The sequence below is a fragment of the Pyrus communis genome, chromosome 7 (assembly GCF_963583255.1).
Source record: "Pyrus communis chromosome 7, drPyrComm1.1, whole genome shotgun sequence".
NCBI lineage: Eukaryota > Viridiplantae > Streptophyta > Magnoliopsida > Rosales > Rosaceae > Pyrus > Pyrus communis.
Genome location: NC_084809.1, coordinates 25271017 through 25289309, shown reverse-complemented (window position 1 = coordinate 25289309; position 18293 = coordinate 25271017). Strand labels below are relative to the sequence as shown.

Here is an 18293-nt window from a genome sequence, read left to right as displayed (position 1 = left end):
CAGTGGGTCACCCATCATGGGATTGCTCAAGCCCCCTTCTCGCTTAACTTCGGAGTTCCTACGGAACCCGAAGCCAGTGAGCTCCCAAAAGGCCTCGTGCTAGGTAGGGATGGAAATATACATTTAAGGATCACTACCCTGGGCGATGTGGGATGTCACACCTCACATAGAAGAAGTTATTTCTCATAATGACGATGGATCCTTTTACCATACAACATACATAATACAACTATCGTCTCTACAAAAGTTCATTTAATTTCAAAATTGTTGAACTTTTAATATGAATCAAACAAATTGACTATTCATCATAAATATGTTATCTATTGCCATAGTAGTGAACTTTTATTTCACACGTAAAATCATCTCAAAAAAATCTAACTCATTATTTTTCAAACGACACAAGCACAATACATTATAATTTTCGATGTATCTGTAATCTCTCTATCGATCCCCTCTTTATGGATTACAATCACACGCTGCTCTACAACTGGCTGCATAGAATTAAAAGCACTAAAAGGTGATCATGAACTAAATTCATATCAAATCAAAACTCTGTACATTACGAATATTTAGTGCATTTGATTATCTTCTCTTCAGTAGTCGAATGAATACCCATTTGGATGTAAAGGGGGTGGGACAACATAGGGGACTCTTAAGTGGGATATATAGGGTGTCTCGGATTGGATTCGATAATTCATTATATTCAAGGTGTGTTGAAGGAAAAAATGAAAAAATTATCTTCAATTTGAAGGTAGAAACTGAGTTACTTCATTCCAATCCCCAAAATGGTAAGATTAGAACGAATAAATTCCTTTCATCTATAATGCCCTTCCGATCCCCTCAATATAAAATCATTCACCTACTTTCAAGTTTGATCTACACCAATTTAAAGAATCAATATAACAAAAGCAAGTGCCTTGTATTGACTTTTCATAATGTTTCTTCCTAGGTTTAGTATCTTTAGGCCTCATTTGGAAGCTTGTATAAAAAACCGGATAGTACTAATAATCCGAAGCTAATTGTTTGGTGCGTTTATGTACTAAATAGTCATCGGATAATTAATCTGGACCCACCAGTTTTATACGGCATACGCTTGCTTATCTATCCTCTCCACAACCTTGGTATTATTAGTTGGGTTTTTTATTTTTTGTCCAACAATCTCTCGCTCGTTGTGCATCGTCGTGAGGCCATCTCCAACCGAAGGGTCCAGAGGGTCAGAGGGTCGAAAATAGCCCGAAAAACGTCTCCAATCAAGAGCTAGGCCAGAGGCCTGTGGAATCTAAGAGGGCCCCACAGAATCGGAGAGGACTAGAGGGTTGGAGGGCTGGTTGCAAGTAGCCAGCTAGCCAGCCCAGGGCTGGCCAGAAAATACAGCATTCATGTCGGTTATAACCAACAGGAATATATGTATATTAAAAATTAAATGTATTCTTGTCGGTTATAACCGACAAGATTGCTGGAAAAAAAAAATTTGAATACAACGGCTAGTCAGCTAGCCGTTTTATTCAATTTTTTTTTTTTTTTTAAATTCTTAAAAATTTTAATTTTTTTTCCTATAAATACCTAAACCATTCATTAAATTGAAGTTCTAATTTTTTTGGTTTTTTGGGCCAGTTATCGGTGTAGTTTTTAAATTTAAGTTGTTGGATTTTAATTTAAGTTGTTGTAGTTTTTAAATTTAAATAATAAATTATGTTTGGCCCTATGACCCTTTAGCCCTCGGTTGGAGATGGTTTTTCGTGACAGGACTAAAACAAGCCATTTGGCCGTCAGTTGAAGACGGAGACAAATATGGCCTCGTACTATTCATTAAAATATTAATATCTTGGAGAATCTTGGAAGGCCAGAGGGCTAAAACGAGTCAGCCATCGGTTGGAGATGGCCTGACGTCCTCCCCATGGACTAGATCTAATCAAAGGACTAACAAGTGTAGCCATGGAAAAAATAAAGACTGGATTGGCCATCCCAAAGATTCCATTGCCACCCTTCTCCTTCGTTTCCTCCACCTCTTTGAATTTGGAACTGAAAGTTATGGCAATGATTTGAGATTTCCACCAGCCTTCTCTCTTCTTCACCTTCTGTCTCAATTTGATTTATTGGATTGGCAAAGTTTTTCTTCGTTCTGTTTGGGATGATCAAAGGGTGCGCTGTCGTTAAGAGTAAAAGCCACCAGAGTAAGGGCCGTCGTGGGTGTCAGGTCCCGATCCTACGGAGGGGGCAACCTGGAAAGGGCAACCTTAACGGGACGTCATGGGCGTCGGGTCTTTCGAAGGATGGTGTGATGTTATGATCCCACATCGGCTTCCCTTGGGCTTGAGTACCTAACATAATTCTTATCAATGAATTAATTCTTAGGAATTGAGATTTCCACCATTGTTATCAATAGTATGGTGGCGGTGGTGATCGTTGGGCGACCTAGGTTTGTTTCTTCTTTTCTCTAGTTTTTTTGGTTGGTGTAATGGATGTTTGATTGATTATTTATTATCTTTTTTTTCTTCATTTTATCTTTTATAATTTTTTGAAATTTGATTTTTTATTTTATCATCAAATTTTCATTTTAACATCAATTATTTTGTTAATTTTTTTTTAAATATTATAGTTTGGGATATTATTCGACATATAGATTAATCTGATACAACACCGAACGCTCGACTAATTTAGTCAGTACTATCTGACGGTTATTTATCATATCCGACTGAAATGGTCGGTACAGTCCGAGCTGCCAAACGAGACCTTATTCTTCATCAGTTGAAGGTTAAAACTAAATCATATGAAATTATTTCATGGATTCCAAACATAGGTGGATGAGAAAGCCGCAATTCTCTCCTTTTTATTGTGTTTTTCAGGTCTCTAACTATTTCATTTAATTTGGATTGATTCACATGGGCAAATTAAACAGCATTCCATAGCTGTGTGTGCATGTATACAGAAGAAATTCCCATGACCCTTGGGAGAGGGAATGAGTCGACCTTTATTCTCCAAACAACGAATTTTGACTACAGTGATCTAAAAGAAGTCAGTATCCATGAACTGTCGCGAAGTCAAAGGTGTAAAATTTTGCCTGTTTTATATTTTGTTGAGCTGCAACTATTTGTGATTGAGATTTGATACAGCAGAAAGAAAGAAACCTAGCTAGTTATATATATATATATTCGTTAAAGATTGGATTCGATTGTCAGCTTTTAAATTTTCAGAAGCAACTTCAGACTTTTCAGTAATATATAAACCCATGGAGTGAAGGTTTGATGTCGAATGGAAATTAGTGAAGTTGATGAGATTGAGTTTATAGGAGAAGTTTTCAATTTCCCTCAAAGGCTTCCAATATTCCATGTCAATACTGTGTCCGATCAACGTCAAGTATGGGAATGTTGGGGGCCTGCGAGGGACTTTGAAGCATTGCTCCTTCATTTTTGCTGCCTCTTACGTTCCTTTTGCTCTTCCTTTTCTCGGAAAACTCTCGCACTTCTTTTTCCGGTATAAACCCTAAGCCCTAATAGATCTTTCTCATCTCTTGTGATTAACACTTTATTTGAATGTGAAGGTTTCTCTACTTAACTCAACTGCTATGACTGTTCCGACTATCTCAGGTTAGTTATCAGTTTGTTTTTTAACGTGTATGAACTAATAAGGATTAGTATCATAGCCTTAGTTATACAATTGAAACTTAATAAGGTTAACGACCGACATCAAAATCTGCGTGTTTCTGTGTTGTAATCGACTTACAAAACTAGGGTTTTCAGTTTTTGTTTTGAATCTTTCATGTTTATTAAAACTTTTGATTTAATTATATGAACTTGAAGCATTACGTCATGATATATATGTCTATTTGCATAGCTGTTGTCATGTAATATCTTATAATTCTTATTACCTTGCTATACAGTTGCTAGTAGATTGTTTCAGATAATCATGGTTTTTGCACTAAAAATTCAATCAAATCTCTTCTTTTTTTTTTTTCCTTTTTTTTTATTTTCTAATTTCAAAAATAATATAATATCAAATCAACCATTCACGTATGAGTGAATTAATTTAATATGGTTTATTCAAGATTGAATGTGTTTCTTGAAGAAATTAAATCTAATCTTAAATCCATGGTTGCATTTCTTTATCATTCATTGTTTCATATGAAGAATCCATAGCGCATGATGAAGATTCGAGTTGATAAAGTGTTGTGCTTGTGATGAATGAACTGAGTGTTGATGAGAAGAAAGAAGGTTGCATTGTGGTATCAAATTGCTGCTTAGACAGATCTAGGTAATTGAATTTGGCTGAGAATTCCTCGATTGGATGTTTAATTTCTCTTAGTGGATTGCCTGGTTAGATAAGGAACTATGATTTTTATCCACACGCAGTATTGGATGTATGCCCTAAAAATCAATCATAGAGATGATAAAGTTTTAGGACGATATTAGTCCATAAACTAATCATTTGAGCAAGACCACTAATTATAGGATTACCAAATAATCCTAAATATTAGGTCACGGATAACAAATTTATAAACATAAGAAAGAGGTATCCTAAAGGGTTAGGAGAAATCTAAATAAGTTAGATTGTAGAGACCTTGTCCTTTACGTGATTATTCAAAAATTGTTCCCGATTTGTGAGATATATGGAGTGGATATATAAAAATACACAATATATATCCACTCATACCAATCCATCAATGTAGGAACACTAAGACAACTGTGTATGTGCATAAAAAAGATTGAGTACGATGAATGCGATCAAGTTCTTGTATAGAGTTTTACTTACATGTGAAGAGTTAACATTAGTTGCACTAATGAAAGTAATCCTCACACTTGAGATATCACTGTTGTCTGATGAGTAGGTTGGTGACTTTGTGATTCTGCACCATATTCAAAAAGGATTGTTCCATTTATCATCCAGATCACTGTGTTACTTACGAGTAGGTTGGCGGACATGTTAATTTGGCATTTTGATTCGAAATGCTATTTTATGTTGATAGTGCTTACAAAGTGGTGAACGGGTTGAATTTTGTTGGTGTTTCTTCCATTTTGTTAGGCTCTATCCCTAGTATATGGCGAGCAACCTAACCTGGTGTGTGAATGATCTTGGCAAGGTCAAAGTCTGTTTGTAGAAAGTTTGCTCGGATATTCTTCCTACCCAATCGAGCAAATTTAGCGAAGAAAGACGTGGTCGTGGATGATTGTTGTATTTTCTGTGACTCCTCTCCCGAGACATGCCGCATGTGCTCAAGGAATGTCCATTTACTAAACACGTCTTTTTCATCTTCCCTTCAAATTAACCCTTATAATTTCCTCATATTTTCCATACAAGATTTGTTGCTCCAGGTTGCTAGTGATGATTGGCCTTATGGATGCTTTGATGATGATTGTCCACTTCATCTAGACTGCTAAAAACTCCTTGTGGGAGGGCAAATATGACAACCTAGCTGATCTTCGTAAAGCTGCCAGCCTTCGTCTGCAATTTTTTTTTTTTTTTCAATTCCAACCTACCGACAAAACCTAGCATTCATCCTCCCCTACTATCTGGACTCCGCCTAAAAGTGAATGTGGAAGCGAGTGGTAAATAGGGCTTTCCTATTCAACCATTGCATCCCATCTTTAAACCCTTTTCATCCCCTTCGGTGTAGCTTAAAGTAGTAATATCACTTCGTCTCCCTTGATTCTTAATGGCGAGGATGTCAATGTTGGTTTTGCTCATTTGCAACTGGCTGATTGGCCAAGTTGGCTTTGTTCTCTGATCATGAGTTTTTGATTTGAAAAATTCTCATATATTATCCATGATTTTCCCCTTGCTGATTGTAATGCTTTATTTCTCAATTAAATTTGCTATCGTTTGCCCTCAGAAAATTTTATACCATAACATGGTGAGACTCATTTACGCGTAGATGTAGAAGTCACAGTTATACCGTTCAAATCTTCTGCATTCATTTTGTGTGTGATCTCTCTGTTGCATCTATCATTAATTGACACATGTTAATAAGCTTAACCATTTTTTTTTTAAACTTAATACATGTCAATCAATAATAAAAACCACATAAATACCGTATAAAAATAAATACAGAAGATTTAATCTTGAAAAAAAACCAGTCATATAAAGTTTCGACTCGTCCTTTATCAATAGTTTGTATTCCCAAAAACAACCACCTTTTGAACATAAGTCAAACATTTTTTTTTGTTAAAATGGACATTCGATTTTTAATTCTTGTTGTTGGTTAGGCCCAATTGGCCTGATAAATGGCCAACCCCAATTAAATTCTAACTTGCCCAATACGACTTCAGAGACAAAGTTCATGCGATTCCCGTTCAAAACGCAACAAGTGGAGCCAAAGTTTGCGACCAAAAAGAAAGGGAGCAATGGTGCCCAACTGCTTTGACGTAGAAACGTGAAAGCACACCACGTGACTATACAACTCACATAACAGAGATCACGGCTTCCTTTTAAAATCTCAGAAAAGAAAATCTCAAGAAAATTAAAAGGAAGTCAAGCTTTTATTCATTTGTGTTTTGATCTAAAAAAATCGTTTGCACAAGAATAAATTACATGATACGAATACACTGTTAAGTAACGCCTCTTATCAATGAAAATGACATAATACATAAACTACACATCCTTTTTATTTCCTTAGCATAAGGCGTCGTTGTGATAATAAACTCGTGTCATGTAATCTTTCTCCATTTATAATGTTGAGGAGTGTTAGAAATCTACGTACTTACCTTTTCATTTCAACCTTCTCAGTTTTACTCTTGTCACGTTTCTTTCACTAGCATGCAAAATTAATTTGAGTGCTAGTGAAGTACATTTGACAAGAAGAGAAATGAGAAGGTTGAAATGAAAAGGTAAGCGAGATGTTTGTTGGCATTACTCTTCTCTATAAATGTTAGCATGCTAGAGAGACCATCTTTTGATGTGGCGGCTGATAATTATACTTCTTCCTAAAATCATTAAAAAATGAGTCTAATCATCAACTGTCATATCAAATTTATTAAATAGTCTTAGAAATGAGAATATTCTTGCTCAGCACCCTTTAGTAACGGTGATGCTCACATTCTATTTATTTCTATTGAATGAGTTTAAATTTCGAAACATGTGTAATGATATACACAAATCTCAAATTTTAAAATTATTCAGTGATAATAAGTAGGATGAGCATTATTACCATTTGAGAATAGTAAACAAAAATGCTGCCTAAAAAATAATCTTTCATTTTTCATACTACATTTATACCATCTTTCTAATATATTTTGGTTGACCATATCTATATTAGAAAGATAGCACAATTATAGTATGAAAAATATATGTGCATAAAAAGGCCACGGGTAACATATGGGTGTTTATCAATCATTGTAAAGCATATTATGACGTGGGGCCCAGTATGTCAACATAGAAATCCACCGACGATTGGCTTCTATAACAATAGAGAATTTTTAGTGTGACCGTCACACGAGGCGGTACATTACGTATTTCTATATAAATTATGAGATATGTATGTTAAAAGATTAATAACTTAAAAATTAAAAATTTTCATTACTTACATAAAAAAAACATGATATACCATTTATATTTCCGTAATAACTAAAATTTTTTCTGCGTTCTTGGTTTCGCAACCGTCCTGCGGGAAGTCCAAGTGCTTTTGTTGTTTTGTCGAAATTGGGGTTGTACGATTTGACGCCCTCAGTTGGAATAGTGGCCGTAAGTTAAATATGTCATCGTATTTAACGTGGCTTTCTGCCTACTCTTTTTTTTTCTCTCATACCGACCATCCACTACCAACCTTAGACGTTATCAAAACTATCAATCACATTCCACCTTCATAAATCTCATCCTAATTTCTTCTTAATATTGATAATGAAAATTCTTTTGTTTGTTACGGCTAAAATAAAGTTGTTAAATTTAATGATCGATTTATTTTTGATTGGTTACACTTCTGTGTTACAAGTTAAAGTTATGACTCTTCGATGGATTTATGTTACATTGGATAGTATGAATGAGAATTGATAATGTTAATATCGAAGGAGAATCGAGAAATCTGATCCGGACAAATTTTGGAATATTCTGATTTTTGTAAAACAAAATATCTTGATATTAACTATTTATTTTGAAAAGACAACACCATTTTGGCAATTTTCCAATGGAGGTATCAAGGTAGTGCTTTACTATAGCAAGATCGTTACTATGTTTGGTACATTGAATGATTTTCGTCACTCTTTACTATAACAAGATCATTACCAATAGCGTTTTATTCTTGCACGCATACTTATTGTATTGTTAAATTTACATTGAATGATTTTCGTCACTCTTTACTATAACAAGATCATTACCAATAGCGTTTTTATTCTTGCACGCATACTTGTTGTATTGTTAAATTTTATCAATTAATCGAATCTTTTTATAAGAAAAAATCTAATGAATATTATACAAAATCATTCTTTTTTACCATATATAAACGCAATATATTCCTCCAACAACATATTCCCATAGATCGCCATCAACACATCTAAAATTCATTAAATAATGATAAATATGGAAATTTCATTGAGACATTGTATTGCAGTACAGAACAGAACAGAACATAATAGTTTTTGCCGTCAAATACGTGTAATTGACAAAAGCCAAATACAACAACTATTTCTTGATCTAAATCAATCCAAAACTGTGTAATTGTTTTAAAAAATAATAAAAACTACTTTTACAAAACAAGTGGATATTTTACATTAAACATGTTAAATTTCGTCCAAATTATTAAAATAAATTAGTATCAAACTCGATAATAATAAGTGTCGAACTTAATACACCGTTTATACGTAAATAAGTACTATTAAACGAGTGATTGACGGTTAAATATCGTGAGAAAAAAGAAGTGTAGGAAGTTTCCTGCAACTGCACAAAGCAACAAGTATTTAATCCGACAGGGAAAGAATGACAGAGTATGGGAGAGGAGAACTGGAAACTTTTTGTGGGCAAAGTCATGAGACTTATGGCAGTGTAGGCCCCACTGCCAATTTCCTCATTGATCTCTTTCTCTTAACTTCCCCTTCACTCTCTCTCTCTAAGAAATTTCCCTCTCTCTCTCTTCCCTTTTCAACACTTATAAAAGCAGCAACTTCTTCTTCAAATCCCTCCCTCATGACCACCACCATCTTATGCGCATCTCATTCCCATTCCATTCACTTCTCTTAGCCTTCATTCGCACACTCTGTTTTCCCTTTTTCCCTCTTCTTTATAATAGCCCCGAAGGCCGAGGCGAAACGATAGCAGTTTTATTATAACAACTCGGACCGAATTGTCCAATCATTCATGGACTCCGTCGGCAAGAAGTCAATGAAGAACCAAAACCAGAGAGCGGGTTTGATTCAGCGGCTGAGATGCTCCGTTCAAAACTACGATTGGGGGAAGAGGGGTCATGATTCCCAAGTGGCCAGGCTCTCTGCTTTCAACTCTGATTCTGGGATTAACCCAGAAAAATCATATGCTGAATTTTGGATGGGAACCCATGAGTCCGGACCTTCTTTTTTGATTCGGAATTCGGATGAGAATAATGGGTTTTTCCCAATTGGGTCCGAGATTACATCTCTCAAAGATTGGGTTTCCAAAAACCCAAATGTGCTTGGTGAGAAGGTGATCCAAAAATGGGGCTCTGACCTCCCTTTTCTGTTCAAGGTACTCCATTTTTATCCCTTAATTTTTTTTTTTTAAAATTTTAAATTTTTTTTTTTGGATTGCGTTTGTTCCAAAAATTGGGGGTGTGGACTCTGGTGTGGAGTTTTCTTTGTTTGGTGTTTGTGTGTTTATTGTGGTTTTCAGGTGCTTTCTGTGGGAAAGGCATTGTCAATACAGGCACACCCAGATAAGGATTTGGCCAAGATTTTGCACAAGTTGATGCCAAATGTTTACAAGGATGCTAATCACAAGCCTGAGATGGCCCTTGCTACTACACACTTTGAGGCTCTTTGTGGTTTTATCAATCTTAAGGTAATGATTTTCATGTTTTTATTAATTTCAGGTTTGCTTCGTGTTTATTTAATTTCGAAAATGATAAGACTCTGAAAATAGTTTTTAACTAACAAACTCTTAACATATAATTGACTGTATATTCCCGTCTTAACATCTCTCTAAACACAAGCTGTCTTGGTATTTAATGACGAGAGATACTAATAAGGGATATATCTGGAATACACAATTTCCCAAAACATTGGGTCGGCTTGACTTGTTTGGTCGCTGAGTCTTTTCATGACAATCATTAACACTTTTGAATGTTTGCGTGCCTCCTTTTGTTGTGTTTATTTTGATATTAAACAAAAGAAATGTTATGAAGGTTAATTTTTAAATCGTATTTTGTAAATTATATAACAGGACGGTTAATTATTAAACTTTTTTTCAATAATTTAAAAAAAAAAAGTTAAACCATCAACTATGACATCACGTGATTTACAAAAACAATTTAAAATTTTAATCTCGCCATTAAACAAAACGAGTGGTAATCTTGTACGGGGTCCATTGAATAATTGGCCATTTACCTGGTCAAAATTAGAAATATTGAGGACTATGGCAGAGAGTGATATAACACCAAATGAGTTGAAAAATTACTTTTTCTCATTCCAACTGTTTAGGAATCAAACCATTTTCGCCTTAATTTGTAAAAACAATTAACAATATTAGAATCACACTCTTTAATATACAATAAAACTTCTTTAAATGAATAATTTGAGGACTAAAAAATTTATTATTTGAAAGAAGTTATTATTATATTGATAAATAAATAATTTATTAACTTATCGATAAATGAATAATTATTAATTTATAAAGAATTTTATTTTTTGTTTATTTTTCTTTTTAGATGCATATTTTGAAGAGGAGCTGGACTAAGCAAATAGAAGTTGTTAAGTAAACGATTTCTAAGTATATATTATGAGTATTATTTTATATATTCCCTAGACATTAAAGAATTTTAAGAGAAATTATTATCTTATGTATTTAGCTAGAGTATTATCTTAATACACTAATTTGTTTTTGAAGTAGAAGGAGAGAGAAGAGGGTGATAGTTGGGGAGAGGCTTTACTTTTTATTTATTTTTATTTTTTTTTAAGTTTTAAATTAGAGATATGTTAGAATTACATGTAGATGAGACTTTATTATAAAAAAAAGCAAAATTTTGGTTGTATGAAATTACATTTGTGCCCATATTTCTTGTTCATGTTTCATTTTAATTAATGGTTTAACTGGTAATTTCATATAATTTTGGTTGACAATGAGTGTTTTATTACCACGTAGTTTAGATTTGAGTTGGGATCAAAAGATTTTATTATTTAATTGAACATTCATTTATCGAGGTTTTACTGTAAGGGAGCCCGTACTATTATATGTGGACATTATCTATATTAAAGAATATGTTAGCAAATCTAAATAGTCATATTACTAGATATTTGTACACACAAATGACAAAATTGATACATTTGCTGACACACTCTTCGACGCTCGTCAAATAAATTAAACCTTCAAATCATAATGCAACTAAAAATTCCACTGCCATAATATTGGATTCCATCATAGTGGACGTTTTAACTACTATTTCTTTAATTAAACTTAGATTATATTTAATAATTGAGGTCAAGAGCAGGTGTAGTGTTACTTTCTTTTGCCTTTCAGAATTTCCTGCCAGGATACCTTTTTCTTCCCATTTGTTTATCCTCTAAAGGAATATTGCCTTCTCTGCTGGGATCTCTGTGGCAATACCAACTAATTATAATTAATTATAATTACTTATAATTTACAGGTTTAATTACAATTTTCGTATTTTGTTTCCAGGAACTCAAAGTTGTGCTTGATAATGTCCCTGAGATTGAAGAACTGGTTGGCAGTGAAGAAGCAAAAAAAGTATCCGGAATCACTGATCTAGACGAGGAGGAGAAAGTAAAGTCTGCTCTGCGTTCACTTTTCACCCACCTCATGTTAGCTAGCAAAGAGATGATAACCACAGTAATTACGAAAATGAAAGATCGTTTACATGTCGAAAGTCAGGTTGGTCGATGTGTTTTCTTCAATGTAACTGTCAAATTATGTTTTTAAGGGCAAGTTCTTCTCCCGTAGGATGATCTGATTGAAGATCCTGCCATGATCATTCTGAATTTCTGTAACTGTTTTTGCTTTTTTGGCAGGCGAGGCTTTTGACAGAGAAGGAACAGCTGGTGTTGCAGTTGGTCAAGCAATATCCAACTGATGTGGGTGTTATATCTGCCTTCTTCTTGAACCATGTGAAGCTTAATCCTGGCGAAGCGCTGTACATTGGAGCTAATGAACCTCACGCTTACATATTTGGCGAGTGCGTTGAGTGCATGGCAACCTCGGACAATGTAGTGAGGGCTGGCCTTACTCCGAAGCATATGGATGTTCAAACGCTTTGTTCAATGCTGTCATACAAGCAGGTAAAATACAGCATTCCCGCCTTGGAATTCACTCTTAACGTCTACTTGCTCGGTGCGAAGTTTCCTTGCATTTCGCATATATGTCCGAAATTTGATATATTTTCTTTTGCAGGGGTATCCTGACATCCTGCAAGGAGTTGCAATGGGTCCTTATGTGACAAGGTACCTCCCACCTTTTGATGAATTTGAGGTTGATCGCTGTCAACTTCCGCAGGGAGAATCAGCAGAGTTCCCTGCAGTCCCGGGGCCTTCGATTTTTGTGGTCACGTTCGGGGAGGGAATCATGTATGCAAGCAATGTTCAAGGTGATGTAATTACAGAAGGAGACGTTCTTTTCGCACCAGCAAACATTCGGATTCGCATAACAGGCGCATCCGAGTTGCAGATATACCGAGCGGGTGTGAGCAGCATGTTCTTCCAAGCCTCGTGAATTTCGTTACACAGCTGCACACCTTAGCTTTAGTGCAAAGCACACAATTTATGAATTTTGTATTTTTTGATTTTTTTTACAATAAGCGTATGTAATAAATGTAGTAATAATATTAGCACTGTCATGAGAATGCCTGTGCTGGTGTGCAATGAAATGTAGTAAGAAGTATACGGAATAAAAAAATGCATCAATTTGAGTCCTTTTTTTATTTATAAAAAGATCCATTTAAATCGTTTGTGACACAATAGACCAGCCACTAAGTAAGTATCAAACTCAGCATAAAATTTAATAGTCTTCGAGTCAAAGCTAAGAACTTTAACTTACAAGTGAAAATAGATACCCTTCAACTGTAGTTACTAGTTGGTTAAAGAGAGAACTATTGAAATCAATATTTTTGTCAGTGAGGGGTGTCAATGGCTTTGATGGCTATTAGACCCACAATAATTTATAAACGGGCTAAAAAGAAGATAAGTATACGGCCCAACGGTTTGATCTGGTGGGATCATATTGTTTCTCTACATCCCTATTTAATCGTGCATGTTGTTTCTGTTTTGATTTATTCTATTTGATGGTCCGAAATAAAGAGGAATGTGTTAAGAATGTGAATGAGTAAATTCTGGTGGAAAAATGGAGCCTTTATGATTGCTTATGTGGGAAGCACTTTTGCGTTTGCTACAAATATCCAAATAATTTCTAGAAACAGTTCCATGTGCTTCCGGAAGAAATGTGTAGAAGGTGTTTCATAAGAAAGCACTTCTACAAACAATAAGCACTTCCACATAAGTTTGCCAGAGCACTTCCATAAACATTCCAACACCATGTCGTGGGCAACCCCTTCAACACCGATAGGAGGGTAAAACCTGCCTGTCACGTTCAGACCATCATCATCCTGGTACATTAGAAAAAAAAAAAAAAAAGAGCATTTTTGAATTCTTGGGTGAATAAAGAACATCTGCTTTTATCCTTGTTCAACTGAAAAATCATGTCTGCATTGTTTTGAATTCCATGCATCTCCTTGAAAGAGATCCAAAGATGTCATGCAAAATAAAAAAGACAAAATTCTCAAGACCTTGGATTGCTGATCCTGGCTGGCAACAGGCAAAGCATTCCTCGTACTTTGGATCTTCGCCATCAGATTGAATTGAAAAAACAGCAGACGATCCCACTCTGATACCATACGGAACTTACACGAGGTTCGACAATTGGCATATGTCCTCAGTGGTGCTGGAAACTCTTACCGGTCACTAGAACGTCAGTACAATACAACAAACCGCATCCATCTACCGAGGAGCAAGACATTACAGAGAGAACAATCAACAAAGGCTTCCTCCGACATCTATTTATCGAGGTGCAAGAAAGAAGATGAAGAGGTGCCGGAACTAAATTGCTACAATTAGTGCTCTTGGCTCAATACAATGGTAACAACTAACAACAATCATTAAATAACTTAATCATTCCAATAAGATCAGTGATTTAAAGGAATCTATAAAATTAAGCGACTTCATTCAAGTGAAAGTTGTTTTTTTTTTTTTTTTTTTTTTTTTTTTTTCAACTTCCCGAAATTCTTAGATTGTTTCAGCATAGTTTAGTTGTCAATGTATACTGTGACTGCTTAAGCTTCCACCACTTTTTGTAAGTGCTTTGGTAACGACATGAGTCAGTATTCCAATGGGGCAGAAAAACAGGCAAAGAGAAACTGAATGTCGAGTCTCTATTTGGTTTTGCAGACCATCGCTGAAAACCTGCCTGGATCAATGAACATAAAGTGTTAGAACTGTCTTTGCATGCATGCTCGTGTGTGTGTGTGTGTGTGTGTGTGAGAGAGAGAGAGAGAGAGAGAGAGAGAGAGAGAGAGACCTTGCAGCAAAGAGATCAACAACCAACAAGTGAATCCAGGCAGAAGCTAATGTTATCTCATTGGTGAACATCTTTGCTATACCAGTCAGCTGCACATAGTACATAGGTCAGGGGAAAAACTTGTATAAAATTTTGTAACATACGAGAAAGGATTGTTTAACTTGTATATTGTTAATAACTGTACACACCTCAGGCAGCCAGTATTTACTTCCAAAAATCAACCGCAGCGTTTCAGGAGTCCAAGAGAGGTATAGTAGATAGGCATAAAGAACTCCAAGCAGAACATATGGTATACTACTCTCTGTAAATACTTTCGTCTGCATTTTTTACTTGACTTCAAAGAATTAGGTCCATCAATTTAGGTTGGGCAAATCATGATATAAAAAATAATAACGATAAGAAGCATTTACGGTATGAAAGCATACATACCAAGTACATACCAGTTGAGCTTTAGGTGCCAGAACCATGAGGGCATAAAATGGGAGAACTGCAGTCGTTGCCAAAGTAAAAACTCTACTAGCAATTTGAGAACTTGCCAACCCTGAGCACAAAAAAGAAGCATACACCAACCTTATTGTTATCGATGGTATTTGAAGCTAAGACAACCCCCAGCCCTCCCATCCTCATTATCACTCATACTATTATGAGATGTAAACAGATAATAAACGAATCATGAACAAGTAATGGCGATAAACCATTCCTTTTAGAGGGAAGAAATAAGATGATTTTGCACTTCGTAAAACTCTCAGTCTGTCAAACTTGTGCATCATTATGACACGGCTACTGGTAACCATTTTATAGGAAGGAATTCCAGTAATGAGTACTTCAACATCGTATGAATGATATTCGTGGGCTTTTATTTTCATACGGTCAAATATCCTAACTTTTGCACTTAACAACACATAGCAAGTTTCAAATCAACCACGCAACACTGCAAATGATATCAATTATAAACGAAAAGCATTAAAAGTAGCAGAAAGGATTACATGACATGTATACTCCAGAGCATTTTCGATGTGGAATAGATCTCTCAAGTTTTGGTCTTATAGTAACTGTTGAACCTCCTACAAAACTCCAGTCCTTGTGCATGTGAGATTCCACTGTCACAAGTTGTTGACCTAAGACTTCAGTGTTATAACCTCTCAGCGTAAATGTGAAGCTTTGTGCACTTCTATCGTTGCTCCAATGTCTTGTAGTCTTCTTGCCATAGTCAACCTATGAGTAATGAAACTTTAGTTGTAAGAGAAGATTCCCAACTGAGAACAATATATCGCAATACACGTTAATGCTTATGCCAAAACTTAACATTCATGCCTTCATGCCCTCTTTGAGATCTAAATTAATGCTCATACCAAAGGAAAGCTTTACACGAGCATCAAACAAGTTCGCATTATTGCCATAATATATGGGAATGGGATCGATTCTAAGAGTTGGTGAAATGTGTCTTTCCAGATTTTTAACAATATTGCTGCCACAGTAATCATAACGACAATTTGACAACAAAACTACAAGTAAAATGCAATGAACTTTTCAATTCGAAAAGAAGAACAATTATGTATTTTCATGGCCAAGAAAAACAACGTTAGGGTATACAAATTGTAAATCCAAGTAAACTACTCTAGCAAACACCCATTTTGACACCCAGAGAAATGCTTTAACCAGAAGAAGAAATCAACAACGCTCGCGTATGTTGGACAAAATATAACTAATTTCAAACTGCTCCAGATACCCTTCTCCTTCCTTTTTAAGATCCTCAATAAAAAATGAAAAACTGCAAGGGAACTGGGTATTATATACTTAATCATTCCCAGAGAAACGTTTTGAACGAGAGAAAAAATGGTGGGAAGAGAAAATGAAGCTAGCAAAACTTAGAAGAAATACCTTGAAGGAGAATGAAGTATGGCAAAAGCAAGAAGAGAAGGCCATCTCTGTTGTGAGACCAGAAACCCTGTAAACAAGTAATAACGGCTGCTCCATAATATGTTTTTACAGTACTGAAATTAGGAATTGGGAAAAAAATGAAGATAAGGAAAGAACTCCAATAATGCAAAAACTACAGTTTCACTGGCAGACAGCAGTACCGACACCGAGCTTAGAGAGAGAGAGAGACAGAGAGAGGGGAAGGTTTAGGGTCCAAGAGACTTACCTTCATCTGTGACGTATTTGTAGAGCCTAAAATAATCCTAAAAATTCTAAAGACGGCACGTGGACTTTTATTCAAGAAGAACAAGATTGTCCTCAATAAATGGGTAGGCTTATCAGATGCACCTATGCGCAGCTCACATCCCTGAAAGATTCGGTAGCTGAACACAACTGCCCACAGTTCACCTGCCCTTGGCAAGGAATTAAAGATAAAGATTAATTATCCAAATCTTATTTTTTATACATTCCTAATTGAAGATTGACTCTAATCAAGTAAGTAATCCTAATTTAATTCAATTAAGGATTATTACCATATTATCTCCTATTAAATATCTTGAGAATATTTAGAGAATATTTTTCCATTAAACCCTATATGGCCGGCCCTAACCCTATAAATACCCCATATTCTACCAAATTGAAGGGGCTTTTGCAACCCTAAAAAGCCTTAAACACTTTACTCACTCAGAGAAACTAACTTAGGCATTGGAGATTCGTTGACCTAACCCCCCACCTCGTGGGTGCGTCAGGCTTAGGTATTTGATCAAAGGTGTTGATTGTTTTGTAGGTGCATTTTCGTCAAGACTGAAGACGGCTGAAATTTGCATCCACAAATTGGTGCTTTCATTGAGAGCTGATTCAAAATACTCGAAGAAGCCTCTCGCATTAGTTTCTTGAATTTTCTGTTACGTTGAATTTCTCACACTTTGTATTAATTAATTTTTTCTAGAAAAGTTTCTTGATTAATCCCTGGAGAAAGGATACAAAGGTAGGAAATTCAAAAACTACAATGAATGGAACCCCATACGTGGAAGGATTTGGACCGAAGAGTGGAGACGAGGACATGGCCCCATGATGAAGAACCTTAAGGCTTAATGCGATGGCAGGAGGAGCCCTACCGCCACGGAGCACCACCTTTGCCGTGACCCAGCAGTCGCGGCAAGGCCACCAGGCCACGACACCATTCCCACCAAACCCTAGGCAAGAGGCCCATGTCCATTTCCAAGCCCTTGGGCAGGAGGCCCCAAGCTTGGCAGCTGCCACAGCAAGCACTGGGTAGGAGGGCCAGCCTAATGCAACAGTAGGCCTTGTTGCACAGTATGCCTGAATCCAAGCCCAGAATTCAGCAGCTGCTACTAGCCAAGCAACCCAATGGCCAGGAGGGCCTACGACTATATAGATCCAAGGCGAGCAGGTGCCTGTCCAACTTATTCCGCGACCCGCTTCGATGACCCGACCTGTGGCCCAACCCATTCTGAGGCCACCTCTAGCGGTCCAGATTCCAACCACAGATCCTACGATAGACTCAGGGTTACTGACGCCCCACTTTTCTGCAGGACTGCCCCCTCTGGGCTCAAGCTTTGTACCTGCAGTTCATTATACTTCCACCACGCATGGAGACACCTATCATCCAGACTCTTTCAATCTAAATGGTGAGCATTACTTGCCTCAGCAGGTCGCCA

At 36.1% G+C, this 18293-nt stretch overlaps 2 protein-coding genes across 3 annotated transcripts; one reads left to right on the top strand and one right to left on the bottom strand.

Annotated features, from left to right (window-relative positions):
* The first annotated feature begins 9042 nt into the window (after window positions 1–9042).
* LOC137740839 (mannose-6-phosphate isomerase 1-like) lies at window positions 9043–13027 on the top strand. Its single transcript, XM_068480645.1, has 5 exons — window positions 9043–9642; window positions 9787–9954; window positions 11788–12000; window positions 12138–12404; window positions 12517–13027. The coding sequence occupies exons 1-5, from the start codon at window positions 9280–9282 to the stop codon at window positions 12832–12834; spliced, it is 1329 nt and encodes a 442-aa protein (XP_068336746.1). The 5' UTR covers window positions 9043–9279; the 3' UTR covers window positions 12835–13027.
* Window positions 13028–13772: 745 nt separating this feature from the next.
* LOC137740332 (protein ABA DEFICIENT 4, chloroplastic-like) lies at window positions 13773–16819 on the bottom strand. 2 transcript variants are annotated; one of them, XM_068480195.1, is made up of 7 exons: window positions 16749–16819; window positions 16573–16639; window positions 15678–15906; window positions 15132–15232; window positions 14880–15008; window positions 14692–14780; window positions 13773–14580 (listed from the first exon to the last, which is right to left on the bottom strand). In XM_068480195.1, the coding sequence occupies exons 2-7, from the start codon at window positions 16615–16617 to the stop codon at window positions 14427–14429; spliced, it is 747 nt and encodes a 248-aa protein (XP_068336296.1). In that variant the 5' UTR covers window positions 16618–16639; window positions 16749–16819; the 3' UTR covers window positions 13773–14426. The 2 variants fall into 2 exon arrangements, with proteins under 2 accessions (XP_068336296.1, XP_068336295.1); XM_068480194.1 differs by lacking the exon at window positions 16749–16819 and having other exon boundaries at window positions 16573–16739.
* Between the last annotated feature and the right edge of the window lie 1474 nt (window positions 16820–18293).

Bases quoted from the DNA above. Each gene is read 5' to 3' on its own strand.
- LOC137740332 (XM_068480194.1), bottom strand. From the start codon at position 16,668: ATGGAGCAGCCGTTATTACTTGTTTACAGGGTTTCTGGTCTCACAACA. The intron at 15,907-16,572 runs GTATTTCTTCTA...CATTACTCATAG, and splicing joins ATACTTCATTCTCCTTCAAG to GTTGACTATGGCAAGAAGAC. The intron at 15,233-15,677 runs GTAATCCTTTCT...TTTTGTGCTCAG, and splicing joins CTCTGGAGTATACATGTCAT to GGTTGGCAAGTTCTCAAATT.
- LOC137740839 (XM_068480645.1), top strand. From the start codon at position 9,280: ATGGACTCCGTCGGCAAGAAGTCAATGAAGAACCAAAACCAGAGAGCG. The intron at 9,955-11,787 runs GTAATGATTTTC...TTTTGTTTCCAG, and splicing joins GTGGTTTTATCAATCTTAAG to GAACTCAAAGTTGTGCTTGA. The intron at 12,405-12,516 runs GTAAAATACAGC...TTTCTTTTGCAG, and splicing joins CAATGCTGTCATACAAGCAG to GGGTATCCTGACATCCTGCA.